The 20,130-nt window shown below is 39.8% G+C and overlaps 1 protein-coding gene across 3 annotated transcripts; it reads left to right on the top strand.

Annotated features, from left to right (window-relative positions):
- The first annotated feature begins 15 nt into the window (after nt 1-15).
- LOC113171476 (telomerase protein component 1-like) lies at nt 16-19,821 on the top strand. 3 transcript variants are annotated; one of them, XM_026373843.2, is made up of 56 exons: nt 16-165; nt 711-1,216; nt 1,315-1,509; nt 1,631-1,780; nt 2,078-2,242; nt 2,324-2,461; nt 2,787-2,858; nt 3,047-3,168; nt 3,624-3,781; nt 4,279-4,388; nt 5,138-5,216; nt 5,327-5,519; nt 5,710-5,974; nt 6,170-6,322; nt 6,455-6,520; nt 6,692-6,810; nt 6,894-6,959; nt 7,167-7,310; nt 7,666-7,957; nt 8,181-8,302; nt 8,446-8,559; nt 8,674-8,791; nt 8,972-9,154; nt 9,241-9,425; nt 9,514-9,655; nt 9,943-10,122; nt 10,210-10,302; nt 10,660-10,795; nt 10,945-11,104; nt 11,283-11,416; nt 11,612-11,700; nt 11,864-11,978; nt 12,186-12,206; nt 12,300-12,510; nt 12,634-12,754; nt 13,177-13,301; nt 13,412-13,511; nt 13,762-13,917; nt 14,102-14,314; nt 14,736-14,792; nt 14,908-15,043; nt 15,181-15,429; nt 15,520-15,671; nt 15,986-16,093; nt 16,223-16,327; nt 16,490-16,619; nt 16,701-16,786; nt 16,997-17,123; nt 17,343-17,473; nt 17,636-17,754; nt 17,877-18,020; nt 18,227-18,326; nt 18,520-18,628; nt 18,767-18,849; nt 19,251-19,355; nt 19,519-19,821. In XM_026373843.2, the coding sequence occupies exons 2-56, from the start codon at nt 713-715 to the stop codon at nt 19,636-19,638; spliced, it is 7,770 nt and encodes a 2,589-aa protein (XP_026229628.1). In that variant the 5' UTR covers nt 16-165; nt 711-712; the 3' UTR covers nt 19,639-19,821. The 3 variants fall into 3 exon arrangements, with proteins under 3 accessions (XP_026229628.1, XP_026229627.1, XP_026229629.1); XM_026373842.2 differs by having other exon boundaries at nt 1,312-1,509; XM_026373844.2 differs by lacking the exon at nt 12,186-12,206 and having other exon boundaries at nt 1,312-1,509.
- The last annotated feature ends 309 nt before the right edge of the window (nt 19,822-20,130 follow it).

The following is a 20,130-nucleotide window of genomic DNA, read 5'->3' as shown; positions in this document are numbered from 1 at the left end:
CTGTCACATCACAACCAACCAAGCAGCTGTTGTATTAGGAAATGAAGAGGAACGTAAATAAGGAACAACGCTTCAAAAAAGCCTCACAAGACTTTTCAAACCGATGGTAACGCTGCAGTATATTAAAATTACACGTTTGAAGGAGCGTTTGTTCAGAGTCAGCCGGTGAGTTTTATGCCACCACGCCTAAACAAAGCTGTGGTGACTCATTACCAAAGCTACGACTGCTAGGGAACATTTACCTCTGTGATGCTAATGTCTTATTTAAGCTCTTCTCAGTTGTGGTATACTTTATGTTAGTTGTACATTGTTGTTTCTCAAAGATGAGTTCACATGTAGTTTATGAGAAATGTCAGATGTCACAGTAGTTCACTACTTAACATGACAAAAGGGTTTTACAGTGTGCCACAAACTCAGCTCTGCATCATCAGCTTTTAGCTTTTATGAATAAAATGTATAAAATGTTTTTACATTTCCATGCATTTCCGGTGACTAGTGAGACTTTTAAAAGCTGATAGACCGTGCCCCGACTCTTTCTAGACTTTGTTCTCCTTTAAGGTTTCCATTGAGCAACACACCCTTACCTGCAGTATAATGCTTGTTCAAACAGTTGAAGAAAAGCTGCTCAGCTGCTTATCTCAACTTGACTGAGTGAAGAGGCTAAAGATTGTGATGGACTTTGACGCTCTGATTGATGTGTTTCTCTACAGAGATGAAGGCGCTGACTTTGCAGCAGACAAACATGGCCAAGGCAGAGCAGCAGCAGGCGTCATGGGGGAGAAATTTGTCATCCAGCTATGTTCCTCAAAATCTGGAGAATAAGTTCTTAGCTCAGGGCTCCGTGCTGATGACCCAGTCATTTCCACTACAGCCCTCCTCCTGCTCCTCTCTCCAGCCCTCCAGCTTGTCCTCCACCTCATCCTCCCTTCTCTCCAGCTCTTCCTTATCATCTTCTCTCACCTCTCCCCTCCTTACTACTCAGAACAAGCTCCTGTCAAGTGATTCACCTCACCACTCTTGTTCCTTGACCTCTTCTATCCCTAATTACTCTCTGACCTCCACCTCTTTGGCCTGCAGTGCCCCTGGTCCCCTTTCTCATCCGTCTTCAGGTCTTCATCATGGTCTGGGTGGAGAACAGAAGAGCGATGATGGTGGAGATAAAGATAGAGAGGAAATGTCTGAAGTGATGCAGTCCTGTTTTGAAGAAACAACTGTGGTACACGAATCATTCTTCATTTCTTTTAAATATTTTTTGATAATCTGTGTTGTCATCCCACAGCTACTAAGACATTCTTGTTTCTCCTGCATCAGCAGCAGGGTTCTGAGGAAGAGGATGATTTTCCTGGAGAGGCAGAGGTGGGCGATGCTGGGTCAGCGATAGAATTACCTGTTGTGGAAAAGGTGTTGACCAACCAAGAACTAGCGGAAGCTGTGGTCATCAGACAGGAGGAGTTTGCTGAGATTGATACAAGAAAGGAAATGATTGAAGAGGAGCTGAAGGATAAAAAGGTCGGAGCAGCACTGATCTGTATCAGAGCTAACTAATTATATTCCCATGTTTCAGTTAAATTGACTATAACTCATTTGAGTTAATAACAAATACTTCTTTGTGTTCCTGTCTGTCCTTCAGTATCTCCTGCTGAACGACGTGTGTTGCTCCATGGTCAATAAGAACACAGCTCCAGGACAGAAGGACTGGGACTCAGGTGATAGTGTTTGGACCAGGATCATAAACCTGTCAAAGGACATTTCTGTCTCTGACCCTCAGTTTCTTCTCAAGGTGTGTGTGCATGTCTTAATGAGGATGATGTGTTTATCTGAAGACATTTCTGTGTATTCTAAACACTGAATTAAACTGACATTATAATATTATTTCAAATTTAGACCCCACTGCTCTACTAAAACAGTCTAGAAAAAGATAGAAGACGAAATTAAAAGAGATGATTGAAAATGGAAATATTTTATAGATATTATTGACACATGATTTCAACTATTGCTCTTTTCCAAGCAGACAAACTGTACCCAGTACTAGAGTAAGTATGATATAGAACATTTTTGTTCTTTCTTCACCATCCAGGTGGCTGTTTACACTCGACAGGAGTTGAACATTCGTATCACAGCAAACTTCCTTCTGGCTCTGGCTGCTAGTCAGCCCAGCACCAAGCCTCATGTCCGCAGATACTTCTGTGCTGCTGTACAGCTGCCCTCTGACTGGCTGGAAGTTGTCAGAATCTACAGTACAGTAAGTATTAGTGAGTAGCTGCTGTTTGCTGGAATCTCAACGTGTTTGTTCTTTCTAAACAGTCTCATTGTCTGTTTCCAGTGCTTCAGCCGCTCCCTGCCAACGTGCCTGAAGAAGGCAATGGTTGACAAGTTCAAGCAGTTCAGCGAGTATCAACTGGCCAAATACAACACACGCAAACACCGCTGCAAACACAACCGCAACAGGCGCAAAGGCAAGGTACAGAAGAATCAGTTTCTTTTCAGTGTCAGTGTCTTTTTATTTTGTGGCTCTATATTTTCTCTAAGTTTAATAAAACATTGGGCACCATCCACTGTATATTTGATATGAATAGCTGCAAATCCTGCATAAGCAACAACAAATTAAATTCCAGAAGACTCTACAAACATGGCCTCAAGTTTATTTCTCTGTATCATAGTGTGTTTAGTTTCTTGTCCTTAAGGATGATGAAGTGGATTTAGAATTTTTAGATTTATAAAGATGGATCAGTCAACATCCTCACTGTGCCCCCTCGATCACACCATCTTCTGCTCTAAATTTCTAGAAGCCAACTGAAAAGCAGCTGAAAAAATGGGCAGACTTGGTCAGAGCAGATGTACCAGTTCTGGAAAAGTTTGTAAGTCAATATACTTTTCTCATGTGTCCAAAAATGTTTTTTTATGTTTTTAAAAATTGTAAACTAGTTCAATTAAGCTTTTAATGAAGTAAAGGTTATTTACATTTTAAATTTGTTTCACTTTTTTGATGCTGAGGTTGTAACATGTTTTAACACATGGAGAACAACGCGTTTGTGTATGTTTGCAGATGAAGCTAGAAGGCAGTAATGCGGTGGATAAAAAGCAGAGTGATTTCAGTATGAAGAAAATGATCAAGAGGCTCCACATTAAAGAACCAGCTGAATACGTCATGGCCATTCTGGGGAAAAAGTAAGATACACATACATGAACCAAATCACATAGGTTTTAGTATTGATTGGATTGACTGTAATATATTGTACGGTATTATTCACACACCTTACACGCTAATTTAACCCTCCATGTATAATCTATAACCAGGATCATAGTTGATAATGAATTGTTTATTACATATTTTAAAGTAGTTTAAAGCAAATGGGGAGAACTTTAATAGCCCTAAAGGGAAATTTCATGTATTGTCATATGGTTGTAATTCTTGTATTGTGATCTAATTTCTCTTCCAAATTCATGTAATGCAATAGAATTTAGTTTATTATCAGGAATTATAAATGTTTTATTCTTTGTAAAAAGCATTAATGAAGATACAGGAGTCAGAGGTCGGGTTATACAGTACATCTGTCATCTCCGAGGTAAGTGGTTTTGTCCCAGTTTCATTTTAAAATGCAGTGTGATTGTCTTTATCACAGGTATCCTGCTGACCTGAAGGCGTTCACCCACAGTGGAATAAAGGGGAAGTGGGACAGAGAGAGAGCCGGGCAACGAATGAAGCTCAAAGAACCAGACACGTGGGAACGGCTGCTAAGTCTGGAGGGCAACAAGTCAACCACCTGGGAGAAACTCATAGGTCTGATACGAGCAAATACACAGATGATTTTTAAAATAGTCTCATTCTGTTGCTTTAATTTATCATTTAAAGTATTGCAGACTTTTTCCCTATCATTTGTCTACTCAGTATTTCCTTATTTGTTTAAACAAATGAAAGCCACATTTACTACAAGCGCAGGATTGGTGACCAGTGTAGTGCAGTTATTGCATCACTGATTCTTAGTGCATGACAATGGCACAAAAGTACTATTGACTTTATTAACTTGTACTAAGAGAGTCAGTCGAGCGTTTTCATGTGCAAAGTCTTTGGTCACACAAATCAATAAATACATACAGTGTTTCCAACGTGTATTTTCACCTTAAATTAAAAGTAGCTTTGAACTTTACACTTTACCTGAGACATATGCTAATAGTTGCTTCGACTATATACATTCAAAAACACATGGCAAACCTTTGAGTTCTTAAACACAAACCTGTTTATGATCTCAAATATTGATGATTTGTGTGTGTTTGCAGACAACAAGTCTCTTCCATTCATGGCCATGCTGAGGAACCTGAGGAACATGATCACCACAGGCATCAGTGAGGCTCATCACAAGAAGATCCTCAGCAGACTGACAAATAAGGTGAGATTCTTAATTTACCTGATACTTAATGGTCAATGTTCCCTTTTATAATATAGATGGAATTCATAAGTGTAGAAAAAAATAAACCAAAGCCATGTAACAAATCCAGTAGGGGCAAGGCAACAGGTAAAAATCTAGAAAAACAGGAAGCCGCATAGATCAGGTAAGACTGCACAGGCTTAACAGCTATGGCAGGTAATGCTGAGTAAACAATCTACACACTACAGAGAATGGGCTGGTGCACAGGGAAAATCTGGGTAAATCAGGTGTGTGGGTGAGAGGAAGGGGTGGAGCAGATGAGCTGGAAAAACAAACGGAGAGAGCAGGGGAGGAGTGATCTGAAATGAGAAGAGAGATGGTGAATGCTAAAGTTATAATGCGCAGTTTTTGGGAATCAAACTAGTGCTAGCATGAAACTCAAAATTAATCCAGTCTGCTCTGCTTCATTTCACCGTATGAAATTAAAAATGCTACAAAAGATGTCTAGTTAAATGACCTGGTCTTCTCTAATTGGGTAGAAGGCTATAGACAGCTATAGACAGGAATATCTCCACTCTGCTGGCTGACAATGAGCTCAATGAATCTGGGTATAAATATTAGAAAAACAGTTAAAGTAGCATTAAACAACTGAGGCTGATTGAGTAATAAATAAAACAAGTGATTTTGTGACATATGTGTTTCTATGTTTTGTAATCCATCTCTCTCACATCAGAATTCACTAATTTGTCACTGACTGCCTGGTTTTGCAGAAAGCAGTTATTCAGAGTCGACAGTTTCCCTTCAGGTTTCTTGCTGCCTACAAAGTTATCATGGAGCTTCACACTTTGGGTGAGATCCACAATTCTGACACAAAAAATTGCAATGACTACTATGGAATTCTTTCTCCTAGATACCCTAAACCCTATACATGACATGCTTGTTGTCTGTTTGCACCTTAGCTTCTGCATCAGAGCAGGAAGTTCCCCCTGCTAAAGAGATCCTGAAGAGCATCCTGAAGAAGATTCCTAAGAGCCGGCGTTATGATCGTGCAGACTGGGATACAACCCAAAAGAAGAGGATAAAGGTGACGCTGGGAGTGCCGTGTGTCTTTCGAATGTATCGAATGAAGAAGGAACAACTCCTGAAGTCCAAGTATGAGAGTTACATTTGTGTTGGACGTATGTTTTTCTTTATTTTGACTGGACATACAATTATCAGGGTTTCTGCAGTGTGCTCCAATAAAATTCAACATTTTAAAACCATTTTTATACCACAATTACAGGTAATAGAAAACGTATTGTTTGTCATGAGATGATACACCTGTTTCTGTCTGTACTACCAGGCAGCGAAAGTACACTGTTGATCTGTTGGACCGTTATCGCAAAGCTCTGGAGACGGCCATTCAGATCTCCTGCCGTTACAATGTGCCCCCGCTCCCTGGACGAACGATTATCCTGCTCTCCTCTCAAATACCAAGGTATGAGAAGAAATCTGAATTTTGCCTTCCACCAGACCCAGAAGGAAATAACGAGGAGGATGAAGAAGAGGAAAATCACAGAAGATGGAGGAGGAACATGAAAGACGAGGAAGACAAGCTTAGTGCGACTGTAAGGGCCTGTTTTCTTCTTCTTTTCTTAGGAATAATACAAATGAGGGATATGAGCCTTTTAGAATCATCTGTAAAATCGATCAAACAATATATATATATATATAATATGTGTATATATATATATATATATATATATATATATATATATATATATAATACCTAATATTTCTCCCCATTTTTTTTATCCCCTGAGGCTATGGAAGTGGCTGTTTTGCTCTCTCTCATGATTGCAAGCAGTGCCGAAGATATTCAGCTCTACACAAATGATGGTGACATCGTAAGAGAAGTCCAGCTGAAGTCTGATGTGCTTTTAGAAAATGTCCATAGTGTCAAGAAGCAAATAAAGGTCGGGATTTTTTTTCTATGGTATTCCTTTGTGCTGTACTTTACTCAACACATTGTATAATTTTGTTATAAAACATTTAAAAAAAACAATAAAAATTGTGAATTTTTATACCAATCCTTCTTTTTTTTACAGGCGTTCGTAGAGAACTCGCACAATGAAAGAGAATCCTTTTCCAGTATATTCACCAAGAAAAACAAGGTTAATTTCTATATACAGTGTAGACACTAGTACATTTAAGCCAATTTTAACCCTTCTTGAACTGTACCTTAAAGTAAAGTAATGAAAGTTTGTGAGAAATGTACTGACTTCAGCTCTAAAGACGGTACAGGTTTGATTTTAGCTCACATAGACTCTACTTTTGGATCTTAGGTGGACAACATCATTGTGCTGGCTGATACATACACCCCGCATGCTCTTGATTGGGCCGTTAACAACATGAAGGAAATAAACAGCAAAACCCTTGTGGTGCAACTCTTCATGACAGATGGGTAACTCTTTATTGTTCTGGTATAGATTTGCTTTGGAAAAACCTTTTTGTACTTTTACTTTACTGTCATGTTGTGTGTTACAGCGGCATAGATTACTCCAGCGACAGGAACCTTGTGAAGCTGACCGGTTTCAGTGAGCAAATGCTGAGGTAAAATGCCTGTTAGTCATTTAAAACCCAGTGGTAGTCTAAGACAAACTGACTTAACTTTCTCATAATGATACATTTCTAAAGGTAGGAAATAGTTTATGTACTGTTTTGATGAATATTCTTTCATTTACAGTGTCTCAAATGCTCATTAAAGAAATTAATGTATTCAAACATTTCTAAAATATATATTTTTTATAACCTGGTTAGATTTGTGGCAGAACGCGGATCTTCTAGACTGCTGGACCATGTGGAGCATTTAGATAAAGTGTACAACATCCCTCCAGCAGAGGGATCTAAAGACCCTCAGATGGCGAACAGTGTTGTTTCAATACCAGCCAGCCCCAAGTTACGGTAAGTTTCTAAGGTTGGTTATTGTTGTTTTTCAGTAATTCACATACATAAACTAAAATCAACAATTTAATACATCCACTCACTTTAAAGTCCATCTTGAACCTGATTTAGCTCTCTATATTTAATGTTTTTGTACAATGATAGTCTGTGAAACAGATGAAGATAAATACATTTCAATTTAAGTTGAGTAGAGGCAATTATTTCTCAGTTTTAGCCTCTCTATGTGAATATGTGAAAATGACTGACATTATCCTTTAAAGCATAAAATGTATGTCTTCAAATATTTTTCCATATTAATGAGAGATAGAATCCTACACATTTTTGCTTTTTCTCACTAACACACCTCTGTCATCAGGTGGCGAGGTGTTCGAGTGTTCATCTCCTCCACCTTCAGAGACATGCACGCCGAGCGAGACGTGTTGGTACGGAGCATCTTCCCAGAGCTCCGTCGCCGTGCTGCAGCACACTGCCTCTTCCTGCAGGAGGTGGAGCTGCGTTGGGGTGTGACAGAGGAGGAGTCGGGTCGAGCCACTGAGCTGTGTCTGTCAGAGGTGTGTCGCAGCCAGATGATGGTAGGAATCCTGGGGGAGAGGTACGGCGTGGTGCCCCCCAAACCTGCCCTTCCTGACCTGCCACAATACAGCTGGGTAAGAGGTGGTATTATTAAATATAATTATACAGGAATGAAGATATTGAACTGGAAACGGTGTCACTTACCTGTGGGCCGTAGGAATATTAAAATTCAAAGCCCATTGAAAACCTGCTAGAATGTGTGGAAATAGTCATGTGTTTCATTATAGACATCTGAAAAGAGTAGGTTTTAGGTTTTATACATACTGGAAATTAGATGAATTTGTTCTTTATGTTCAGCTGGCGTCAGCTCCACCTGGTCTGTCGATCACAGAGATGGAGATCCGTCAGTTTCAGGCTCTTTACCCCGACACAGCTCATCAACAAATGTTCTGCTACTTCAGAGATCCAAACATCACCAAGTATGATGTTGATGCTACATTTGCACATAACAATTTGAATTAATCTTCCCTCAGTATTTTCTTTGTTTTAATTAATCAATAGACTAGACTGAAATCCATTTTAGTGTTCTTTGTTTGAGTTAATTTTCCCCTTTGTTTCCCAGATCAGTTCCAGTGGCTTGGAGATCAGACTTTGTTCCTGAATCAAAGGAAGCTGAGACAAAAATGTCCTCTCTGAAAAATAGGATCCGAGACAGTGGTGTCAAGCTCACTGAAAAGTGAGTCAGTTCTAATAGTAGTGAAGCTGATTTCTGGAAACATACTAAACATTCAAATACTTCATCACACTATCACTTTAAGTGTTTACCTGAGTCTTCATGTCTTTGTCCCAGTTACCCATGTGAGTGGGGAGGTGTTCTGGATGGGAAACCTTATCTGAAAAACCTGGAGGACTTTGGCAGAGCTGTGCTGGAAGATCTGTGGACGGCTGTTGTGGAGCAGTTTGTGGAAGTTAGTTACTCTGATGGCTGAATTAATTTAATTTCCAAATCCTTAATTAAACAAACTGAGCTCTTGCAGAATGACTGTAAAACCTAACTTCCTCTTCCTCTTAGTGTATTTTCACAGTTGTTTAAAATAATCCTGGGCTGTAGCTGGATTACAGTCACCTCATTATTCTTCATCTGGCAGGAGGATGAGGAGGCTGCATTAGATGTAACAGAGCAGGAGGTTCACCAGGGGGCGCTGCAGAGACAGTTCTTTGGCAGAGCGAAGCTGCTGTCTGGAGCTGTGGAGATGGTGGAACAGGTCCAGACCAAAGGAGGGATGATGGTGGTGGAGGGAGGACCTGGAGAGGGCAAAACTGTCTTCATGGTAAATTATCATCAGAAAAGACAAAACACCTGTTCAGGATTTTTTGACAAAAATCACAAAACACCTTTACTTCTCCCTCCACACAGGCTGCGCTGGCAGACGCCCTCAGGTCTGGAGTCAAGTCCAAGAGAAACCTGGTCTGTGATGTCATCTCATACTCTACAGCTGCCAGCCAATCAGCACGCTCTGTGGAGAACCTTCTTCGCTGCCTCATTCAGTGTTTTAGGAAGATGAAAGATACTGAGAAGGAACCTCTTCCCCACACTTACAAGTGATTAGATTATGAACTGTCCTTCATATAGATTTATTGGTTCAACATGTTGTCTGTGCACTAACAACAGATTCTTTTCTTATCTCAGAGATTTAGTGTCTGAATTTCACTCAACGTTGAGTGACATGAAGAAGAACAAACCTCTGGTGCTGTTGGTTGATGGAGTGGATCTTGTCCAAGATGGTCGAGGTCAAGTCAGCTCTGACTGGATACCACAGCAGCTTCCACAGGTTGGTCAGATAAAGAAAACTAAGGAGAAAATTTTCTCAAGATGAAACATAAATCCTTTCACACAGACAGACCTGAAACATGGTGAACCGGACATTTTCTAGCCGTTATTGTGGCATGTATGACACATTTGGATTAAAAAAACGAATTAAAAGTTGTACTGACTGCTTATTTATAGGATTGGAAATGGTCCTAAACAACTCTGCACTTGCACTAATTGCTTTGCTTATGATTGTTTCTTCATCTATTTCTCTAATGTAATAAAACTTTTTACCTTTTTTCTTTTCAGGGTGTGTGTTTGGTGTTGAGCATCACAACTAAAGCAGCTCTGTTACAAACTCTGGCCAAGAAGAGAGGTGTTGTCCTGTTCACCCTGGGACAACTTACCATGATGGACAGGAAGGAGATAGTTCAAAGAGGACTGGACACCTTCGGGAAGAAACTAAGTGACTCTGCCTTCAACAACCAGGTTCTTCTTGGTTCTTTATCACTGTGAACATCAGGGTTCCTTCTGGTTTTTGTACAGTTTCTATCACACTTCACTGTGTTTGTTCAGCTCCAGACACTGATAATGAAGAATGGAGCAGTGAGTCCTCTCTACCTGCACCTGGCCTGTGAAGACCTGAGGAACTTTGCCTCATTTGACAAGGTCAGATGTCACTTTTTTCAAAGGTGTAATAACTGGTTTAATTTCACGTTCTGGTTGTGGCAACAGTAACGTAACACTAGTAAAGAAGAAACTATAAAGTAATGTTGAGTAGCTGTGTAGGAAGAGAATGATGTAAAGGTCATCACTTATTAGAAAATGAATGATAAAGGAAATTTATTTTTAATACACAGTATGTGACATGCATCATCATATTCTTTTGGTATCTAGTACAGTATGTGTGTTTGTGGTCACTTCACACATGCTTATAATTGCTTTTGTTAATATGATTCATTATGAGGGCATTTCACAGAACATTTGACCACCTTCCTAACATACAGATTTCTTTTTGTGTCTCAGTTGAAGGACAGCCTCCAGCATTTGCCTCAGTCTCTGAACCAGTTGGTGCAGTACAGTTTGGACAGACTCTGCTCACAGTACAGGGACTTACCTGGACTCCGCTGGGCTCTGGCAGTGCTTGCAGTCAGCCCCTCTGGTAGGATGAGCTGGGAAGTTGATGTTTGATTCTAAAATAAAATTGAAGCTTTCTGAAGTACCAGATTGTGTCACTTGTGTAGTAGGAGAGTGGTAATAGAGGACATGAGTAGAGTTGGTTGCTCAATATTTTCTCTTCTTGATTCTCAGGCCTCAGAGAGAGAGACATGTACTCTGTACTGAACACATGCAATGACTTGTCTTCAAGGGGTGGACAGGTGTCATGGCAGGAAGTGCTGCACCTGTCCAGAAAGCCTGAGGGACGGATTCCCATGGTGACTTTCACCCACATAGTGCAGAGTTTACAGAGGTAGGAATCCTTGGCTGAGTTATACTTATTACTAGTGTGTCCTGTTTATAACTTTATTCAACAACAAAGAAACATTAACATTAACAGTAACGCAGAATATTTTTTCTTTTATTATAAGGTATAGACAACAACCCATGCAGATATTAAACTTATTTCTTATTTGTGTCCTTTCCTGCAGTCTGGTTGGTCCATCTCATTGCCACAACACTGATGACCTTCTGGCTCTAACCAATCCAGAAGTGAAGCGAGCCTTTGAGGACTTACTCCTCCCTAAAGACAGTGACAGAACCAGAGCCCACTTCATTCTTGCAGGTAAAGTAAACAAGTCTATCACTAATGCAAAGTTTGTCTCTGTGGTCTATAGTGAGCTAGTTTGGTCCATTATGTTGATTCATAGCTGAGTGTAGCTGTGAACCAGGGTGATACCTAAAGTCTGATCTACATTATAAACATCAGCTCCTCCATGCACCTCATTAACACATCAATTTATATTCCATGTTCCCACAGCTCATCTCTGGGCACTGGCTAACCCCCAGGGAACAGATACCTTCCTTCACTGTGAGGTTAACTCTGTTATGCACCTGCCCTCCAGCCTGGTTAGTAAATGTTTGTCACCACTTATTACATTAGTGCTTTGACACAAATTTATACATTTCTGCTACAGTAAACAATGACTAAATTAATGAAAGTTGATGAAAAGTTAACAACCAGTAAATAAACTGGTGGTTTTTTTTTTTTTTTTTTTTTTTCTGTATTTAGATTGAATGTGGCCAACTGGAGACGCTTCATTCTCTGCTCTCTAGTTATTATTTCCTGTTTGCTAATGTGCGCCACGGCCTCCTGCACCACCTCTTGGAGACCTACAGCTTGTATGGTGAGTGTGCAGAGTGATGACAAATCTTAATGGATGTGGTTGATGATTTCCCTGTAACTCTGTTTACTTGTGTGCAACTAATTGGAAACCAATGCTGGGATAGGTTGACGCAGGAAACTTCCTTTTAATAAATTAATAAATAATAATAAATAAATAAATTACAGTTGAATGAAAGAATTCTAATGTTTGTATCTTGTTATCCTGCAGATAAGAAGTCTGAAGTCTTAGGTAAGTGCTTTAAAAATATCCTACCTGCAAGTTCCACGTTTTCATTATGTTTTATTCTTCTGTTCTACAAGTTTCTATTCTATTCTCTTATAGTTCACTCCCAGGGCAGTCTGGAGGACTGTCGTAGCTTCCTGCAGCGTCATGCTCCCCTACTCTCCTCGTGGCCTAATCTTTTCATTCAGCAGGCCCTCAATGAGCTCCCAGAGACCTCTGCTCACACCTGGGCACAATGTCTGGTTGGAAAAGGAGGGGTCCAGGTAGTTGAGTGGCAAAACAATGGCAGTCAGATTGTTCAAGACAACAGGTGAATGGGTCATCTTCATGGTGGATAAAAGCAGTGTTACTGAATAGATTTCCCTTGAATCCATCAGTTTTATGTTTACTGTTTGAGTAGGTATTGATGCATGGCTGTTGTGTTTCACCGCAGTGAACTGGTGTCGACTTTCTCCTCTGAACCGACCTGTTTGGTTGTGAGCTCTAATGGAGAGCTGATGGTGGTTGGTACTGGACGGGGAACGCTGCATTTCATCAACACACAGACGGGACAGGTGTGAAAACTGTTTTTTTTTCTTGCATACGGGAGCATGCACTCCCCAGCACAGCAGTTTTAATCCTAGTTTTAAATGTAGAGAGGGTGTCTGCCTCCCGAACCTGAACTGGGAGCTGGTTCCACAGGAGAGGAGCTTGATAGCTAAAGGCTCCACCTCCCATTCTACATTTGAAAGTCTAGGAACCACAAGTAGACCTGCACCCTGAGAACAGAGAGTTCTGCTGGAAAATATGGAACTCTGAAGTTTTTAAGATATGACTGAGCTTGATTATTAAGTGCTTTATATCTGTGTTTTAAACTCTATTATGAATTTTACAGGGAGCTGTGAATAATAATAATAAATAATTATAATAATAATAATAATATAATAATAATTATTATTATTTAATGGAATATCTATTTTCTCCTGGTTTTGAACAGGAAGTAAAGTCTCTGGTGAGCAGTTGTGATGGCATCTCAAGCTGTGCGTTTCTGAAGGACGGGCGTCTTGCTACCACCTCGTTTGATGGACGCATAGAGATTTGGGACATTGGAAACGGCTGCAGGTGAAACAAGTGTTTGAAGGAGAATTTATAATTCATTTAACCCTGTTGGATTTACTTTCTTGAGATATACCACAGGCTCTGGTAGAAAACTGTTTCTCTTCTCTTTGCAGGACTGCTCTTATTGATGGTCACACTAATGTGATAACTGGAAGCAATATCACTGCAGACCAGAAACACTTTGCAACAGTTTCCCTTGATTTCATGCTAAAGGTTAGTGTCAAACAAATCACATTTAACTTGTTTTAGATGTTTTCTTTTGCATAATCAGTTACTTTATCTAATATTTGTGAGATTTATTTTTGTCCTTGTTTATTTTATGTCATCTACTGTCAGCTACTTTTGGGATCCAAAGAAATATAATTTCCTGCTATTTAATGATTCTGTCAAATATTATTGAAAGGCACTTAAAACAATGTTATCCATCCTTCACTATGCTGACTGAATGTTTTTCTCTTTCCAGGTGTGGTCCTCTAATAAGGGTCATGAGGTGGCAGCCTTATCCACTTCAAGCCCAATGAACTGCGTGAACTTTGACCCTGAAGGTCACCTGCTGGCTGCTGGCTGCTGGGATGGAAATGTGATCGTGTGGAACTGGCTCCAGAATAAAACTCAAAAAGTGAGTTACAGTGTTACTTGCACAGGGAGTTCAAGCCAGTTTGATGTTTATTCTTTTCATTGTTCATTGTTCATTTTGTTTTATTTATTAGACTAAAACATATTTGTTACATCAAGGAGGCTGTGGGAACATAATCACATCCTCTTTAATACAACATCTGTTTCTCTTCTGTCTGTTCCCTCAGTCTCTGTCTGGTCACCGGCGCTCCGTACGCAGTCTCTGCTTCTCTTCCTCCTCCTCCATGCTCTGCTCTGGCTCTGTGTCTGGAGAGATCAGGGTGTGGTCAGTTCCCACCTCTACCTGTGTGGGATGCTTTCAGGCTCACTGTGGAGCCACAGAGGTCCTCACCTTCCTGGATGATGGAGCCATGCTCCTCAGTGCTGGCTCTGATCATGTGGTGAGAAATCGCTGCCTTCCTACACACTGAATTTGAAAAATTTAAACTTAACTCTGAAGGCCAGAGCAGCTGCATTGTAATGATAAAAATTTAAAAATGAAACTATTTAACCAGAAACATACTTCATGTTGTATTATAATAAGCTGATCTTAAATAAAACAGAACAGCTACAGCTAAAACTAAATATTTGGAAGTAATATGTGGTAATGCAGACAAATGCACATCATTTCCACCAAAAACACATTCAGGAAAAAAAAAACAAAAGGTACTGGCTCAAGCTTTGATGCACCCAACTGAATACATTTTCACTCATTGTGAGTAGGCTCCAGCCTTCCTGTGAACCTTTAGCGGTTAAGATAATGGACAAATGGATAGATAGATGAAATGACAAGCCTCTGTATTCTTGTTTCCTTTACAATAGCTCCAACTCTGGTCAGGAGGACTTGGACGTTCAGTCAAAACTCTGAAAAGTGGTGATGTAAGCACCTCAATTGTCTCCTGTTGTTTTTTTTTGTTTTTTGTTTTTTTTAATGCATATATAGTAAAAAAATATATTTATTTTATTTATTTATTTAAAATGTATTTATTTTTAGTCAGAGCAGGAGCCTCCACTGAAGAAACAGAAGTATGTAAACTCTGAGCCTGCTGCACTTAGTGTGGCTGTGAATGGAGACTATGCTGCTGTGGGTTACCATGGTAACGGCATCAGACTCTTCAATCTTGACTCAGGTGTGTATACGTTTATACGTTCCTGGGAAAATCTAAAAGAAATGCTTCAACAAGTAGTTTATGGCACAAACTTTTGTAAGTCAAAATATAACCAAACATACTACACATCTTAACTGTTTTTAATTTGAAAATCTTAGGTGAGAAGCTCTGGGAGTCCAGCGACCTTGATGTGTCCATACTGTGTCTGCTGTGGGTCATTTTGGACTCAGAGCAGACTGAACCTGGTCTGCTGGTGTCTGGAGGAAGTGACAAACATCTGAGGGTCTGGAAGAAACAAGGAGAGGAGGGAATAATGGATGGCTTAATAATGTTGGGAATGTTTGGTGTTCAACAAGGAACCATCCTGGCACTGGCACAAAACTCCACTTACCTGGCTACAGCTTCAGGTACGTGCTGCGTTTTTAAGGCAAAGGGTGCACCTTATTTCTGTTTTCAGATTTGTAATGTTTTAAACTACTGTATCACTTTTCATTCAGATGACTTCACTATTGTTTTGTGGTTGTTGAGCGATTTGGGCCTTGACACCTCAGCTGAGCCACATGTGACACTGAGAGGCCACAGTGGAGGAGTCACCTGTCTGGCCTTCAGCCCTGATGGTGGGCAGCTCCTGTCAGGTGGAAAAGATCAGGTAGGATAACATGTGTCTTAGGAAAATGAGATCTTCGCCAAACTAGAGTATTATGTTATAAAAAGCACATGGACCGAATGGATTTTTGGAGTTTTTGACTGGATCTATTTCTAAGAATGGGCCATGACATAGTGGAATATTTAACATATTATTTCCTAACCTCCACAGTCACGTTTTGGAACATGTGTCCCATGAAGCAGAATCTTACCGAGCATAACACAAGACTTCTGTTTTCGAGCTGGCTGTGTTGTCATCATAAGAACATGTTGTGATGATAAGAACATGTTTTGATCATACGAATATGCTTGTTTCAGGCCCTGATGGTGTGGGATGTGAGCTCGTCTCCTGCTGTTCTTTCTAAATCACTCCCTCACTCTCACAGAGACTGGATCACTGGCTGTGTTTGGACTCCAGACTGTGTTGTGAGTTTTTATTTAATTTTAATTTAAAGGTGTCTTAAAGTAATTAGACAAACCTGAGTTACAGGTTTGACTCTAAATACTGGAGGTATTACATCCAGAAACGTCCTCAGCCTCACTTTTCTGTTCCAGATTAGCTCTTCAAACGATGGCAGACTTTGTGTATGGGACCTGCAGGCAGGTCAGCGTCTTAGGGAGATCTCCTGGAGGAGTCCTCTTACCTCAGTCTGCTGCCTGGTGAGAAAATCACACAGTTGACAGAAAATTACAGTACAATGGTAATTGTTGGTGAGCTGTACATGGTGTGCAAAACCAGGAGATTCAAATCCTAGAACAGAGTCAGTTCATAACTCTTTAATGCTTAAATGCTAATTTGCTGTTGTTGTTTTTGTTGTCCAGGGACAGTATGTGATGACCGGCTGTGCAGAGGGAGCACTACATGTGTGGAACTGGGAATCCACCATGGAAATCTGCCACATCACCGCCCACAAGCAGAGGATACACCACTGCTCTGTTCTCCCAGACGCAGGTAAACAAAACGAGTGAGCCACCAAACCTTATTTTTATATTAATATTTATTTTTTTCCATATGTTTTTCTTTGGTTTTAAGACAAGAGCGGAAAAGACAACCCAGAAGGAATGACCATTTTCACTGCATCTGATGATGGAACAGTTCAGCTTTGCAAACCACTACAGGTCTGTTTTTTTACCAGTTTATTATATTTATTTTGTATTTTTTTATGTCAGTATTCTCTCTTTATTCATTCATTTTTAAGACATATACTACTATTACAGTCAATTATAGTTTTAGTTTTATTCACATATATTTTTCTTTGATTCATTTCTTCATATCTAGTTTCTAGTTTGCTTTTACCTCCTGTCTCACACCCTTTATTTTCTGTACAGGTCGAGCACTTTAGCTCCTTCCAGGGTCACAGTGGTGCAATTCATGGGGTTGTTTGCAAAGAAGGAGTCCCAGAGTTCCTCACTGTTTCTGAAGACTGCTCCCTGCGATGCTGGACATTGACAACAGGTAATGCTTTATATTCTGCCTCCTCTTAACTACCATCTGACCACTAGACTTTAGTTCTAACGGTCTTTAATGCAAATCTACAGTGTTACTATCTATAGTAGGCTCTCATCAGCGGTACCCGCATGTTCATGTGACGGTTTGTGTGTGATTGTGATTATATTGCATTAGGTCTGATGTTTCTCAGTTCATCTGATTTGAATTCTTTCTTTCTCCATGTAGAGAGTCCTCTGAGCCTTGGAGGCCCCGTTACTGCTCTGTGCTTTTCTGAAAAATATGATTTGCTTCTGGTTGGTTATGAATCTGGTTTGCTGGAAATGTGGCAGAACAACAGAATGGTCGGTCATAAGCAGGTGAGGAAATGCAAAAGAAAACAGATTTATACTTTGTTCTTTACAGTATAAAGATTTTTGTTTGTCGTCTGCTCATGAACAGTGTCTATGAAAAGGATCCTCCAAATGTCCAAGGGGAGTGACTGTGTTTTAAAGGAACTGTATTGTCTCTTTGTGTGTCAGGCTTCAGGCAGCAGCATCACAGCGATCTGCAGCATGCCTGACAGCCAGTTTGCTGTCGGCTACACAGTCTGCGTTGATGTGTGGAAGCTGGTGTGGAATCAACAACGCAGCAATGCAAGGTTAATGACAACAAAGCAGTCACACAGCTAAACTACAGCGTATACAGAACACAGCTGTCTTTATTTCTTATTTATTTCTTATTTTAACTTATAAACCTACTAACCAGTCACACCTGTTTCAGCCTGGTGAAGGTAACCATGTACAAGGTGAAAAAACGTGTGGCCCGCCTCGCCTACTGCTCTATTCTGATCGCTGTGTCTGAAAACGGAGCAATATTTGATGTCGCAAACAGTTATGAAGATAATTGGACCTACACGGTCTCAAGGTAACACAGCATACTGTACAGCGCAAGAGCACTCAATTTGTCCTGAGATGATTTTAGACTCATCATTAGGCACTTTTTTTTTTTTCTTTGCTGAAGTGGGACAGATGAAAATGAATGAAGCTGTTAACCTTTGATTGATTGGATGCAGTAATTTCACAGTACGTGTAGATATTCTTAATGTTAAATATGTGCTTGTCTTATCACAGTTGGGAAAACCAAGTTCGAATCTTTGGGTTGATCCGTAACGACACGAAAAGCATGTGGCTGGTGGGTGAGGCAGAAGGAACAGTGCACATTGGCTTTATTGTGAGTTTTATCCCATCTACAACTCACTCCACAAGCAGTACTGCAGTACTAAAACTCCAGTTTACCCTCTAGTAACCCTTTTTAGCTGTGGGATCTAAGCAGCAGTCGATGCCGTCTAACTACAAATGATTGAAGTCAAACCTCAAGTGTTAAAACAAATGTTAACTGATGCCGCTGCCCTTTCTCTCTTCAGTTTGCCATGGGCCACAATGGTTTAAACTCATCTTTCTGCTCAATGAACCTGAGCATCGATGACGAGCAGAAGAAAGGGAGCCTGATAACAGCTGTAACTGTGGACAAAGGTGCAAACAAGCTGCTGCTACATTTACTACTGTACTTCAAGTTTAGCCAACTAAAATTATTATTTCTGCACATGCTGGTTTTGCATTTCATTGTTTATTTTGTTACTATCCAATGTGCTAAACCCAATGTCCTTTCAGAGTTTTTGGTGTGTGGAGACATAAAAGGAAACATGTGGTTCAATCAGCCTCCACAGGTTTCATCGTGGAGCAGCAGGAAACCTGTAAGAAACTGTTAACACTTACTTTTTGAAGTTGGCTGGAGTTTGATCGAGTGCTTTAAATGATAATAGGAGAAACACAGGAGCAACACTGAAAGGCGCCATGTGAACAGTGTCTGTGGGGGTTTTATCAAATTATTTATTAAACTAATATTTGCAAAATGCACATTTGCTTCCACATTATCTAGGTTCATGGCAGAACAGAAACAGCAGAGCTTCTGAAAACTCCCGAACTATTCCTTTACCTTCTGTGCGTTTTCAACACGAGGGGTGCACCTAATGATCAGCAAATTTTAGAAATGTATTTTGGTAAATTTAAATAATCTAAACACAGAAGATGCTAATTTTAGTTACAGTTACTTGGAGCTGGACGTTATAGTATTATAATAAAGTTTTATCATCAGATCCACAGTGACAGGATCAGTGTGCTGAAACTCACTGAGAGCACCATCATCTCTGCCTCCTACGACAGGACGGTGAAGATGTGGGACAGAAACACCAAGAAGCAGGTACAGAAATATAATTATAACTAAGTTTTCTAATATTTTTTAATATTTTTTAAATTTTGAATTTGATTTCTTTTTTACTACTACTAATACTGTTTTAGTTTTGACCAAATGTTTTATGAAGTGTTTCTGTTGTTATTGCTTTCTCCTCTTTCTCTTCCTGTAGGTGGGCATGTTTGTATGTGGAGGTCCGGTGGTGGTTCTGGAGGTGAACCCTGAAAAACCAAATGAGCTTGTTTGTGGTGATGGACAAGGAAAACTCTACTTTCTCTCCTGGAAGAAATAATGCTCTACACTTTAAACACTAAACAGATGTACTGTGTCAATCAAGGGTGGAAAAAATAGATACTGATAATAGATATTATTCGTTATAGTTTTGTTTGATTAATGGGCTTCTTTGTTTGGAAGGTAAATGGGAATACCACTGGTGAAAGCATGTGCAATGGATAATAAACAATGTGCAGTTGGGGGTTTGTTGTTTGGCGTAATGTTTTTAAAGGGCTAAAAGAGAAAATCTGATATAACATGGTTTATTAGCTCCACCACAACCTACAAAGCTGAAACACCACACTGTTTAACATGATTATCTAATAATGTCACATGATTACAGTCAACTGAGTATGTTTAACTCTTAACTATATGTAATGTTTTTATATTGTTAGATGTATAAATACATGTATTATTGTAATTATGCAGTATATGTCATTTTAGTATAGTATACCTAAATAATGAATCTAAAACTAAACTAAACATGATGCATGAAATTAGAAATGTAGAT

The sequence above is a fragment of the Anabas testudineus genome, chromosome 17 (genome assembly GCF_900324465.2).
Source record: "Anabas testudineus chromosome 17, fAnaTes1.2, whole genome shotgun sequence".
Taxonomy (NCBI): domain Eukaryota; kingdom Metazoa; phylum Chordata; class Actinopteri; order Anabantiformes; family Anabantidae; genus Anabas; species Anabas testudineus.
The sequence above is the reverse complement of the archived record's forward strand: the minus strand, read 5'-3'. Positions and strand labels throughout refer to the sequence as shown.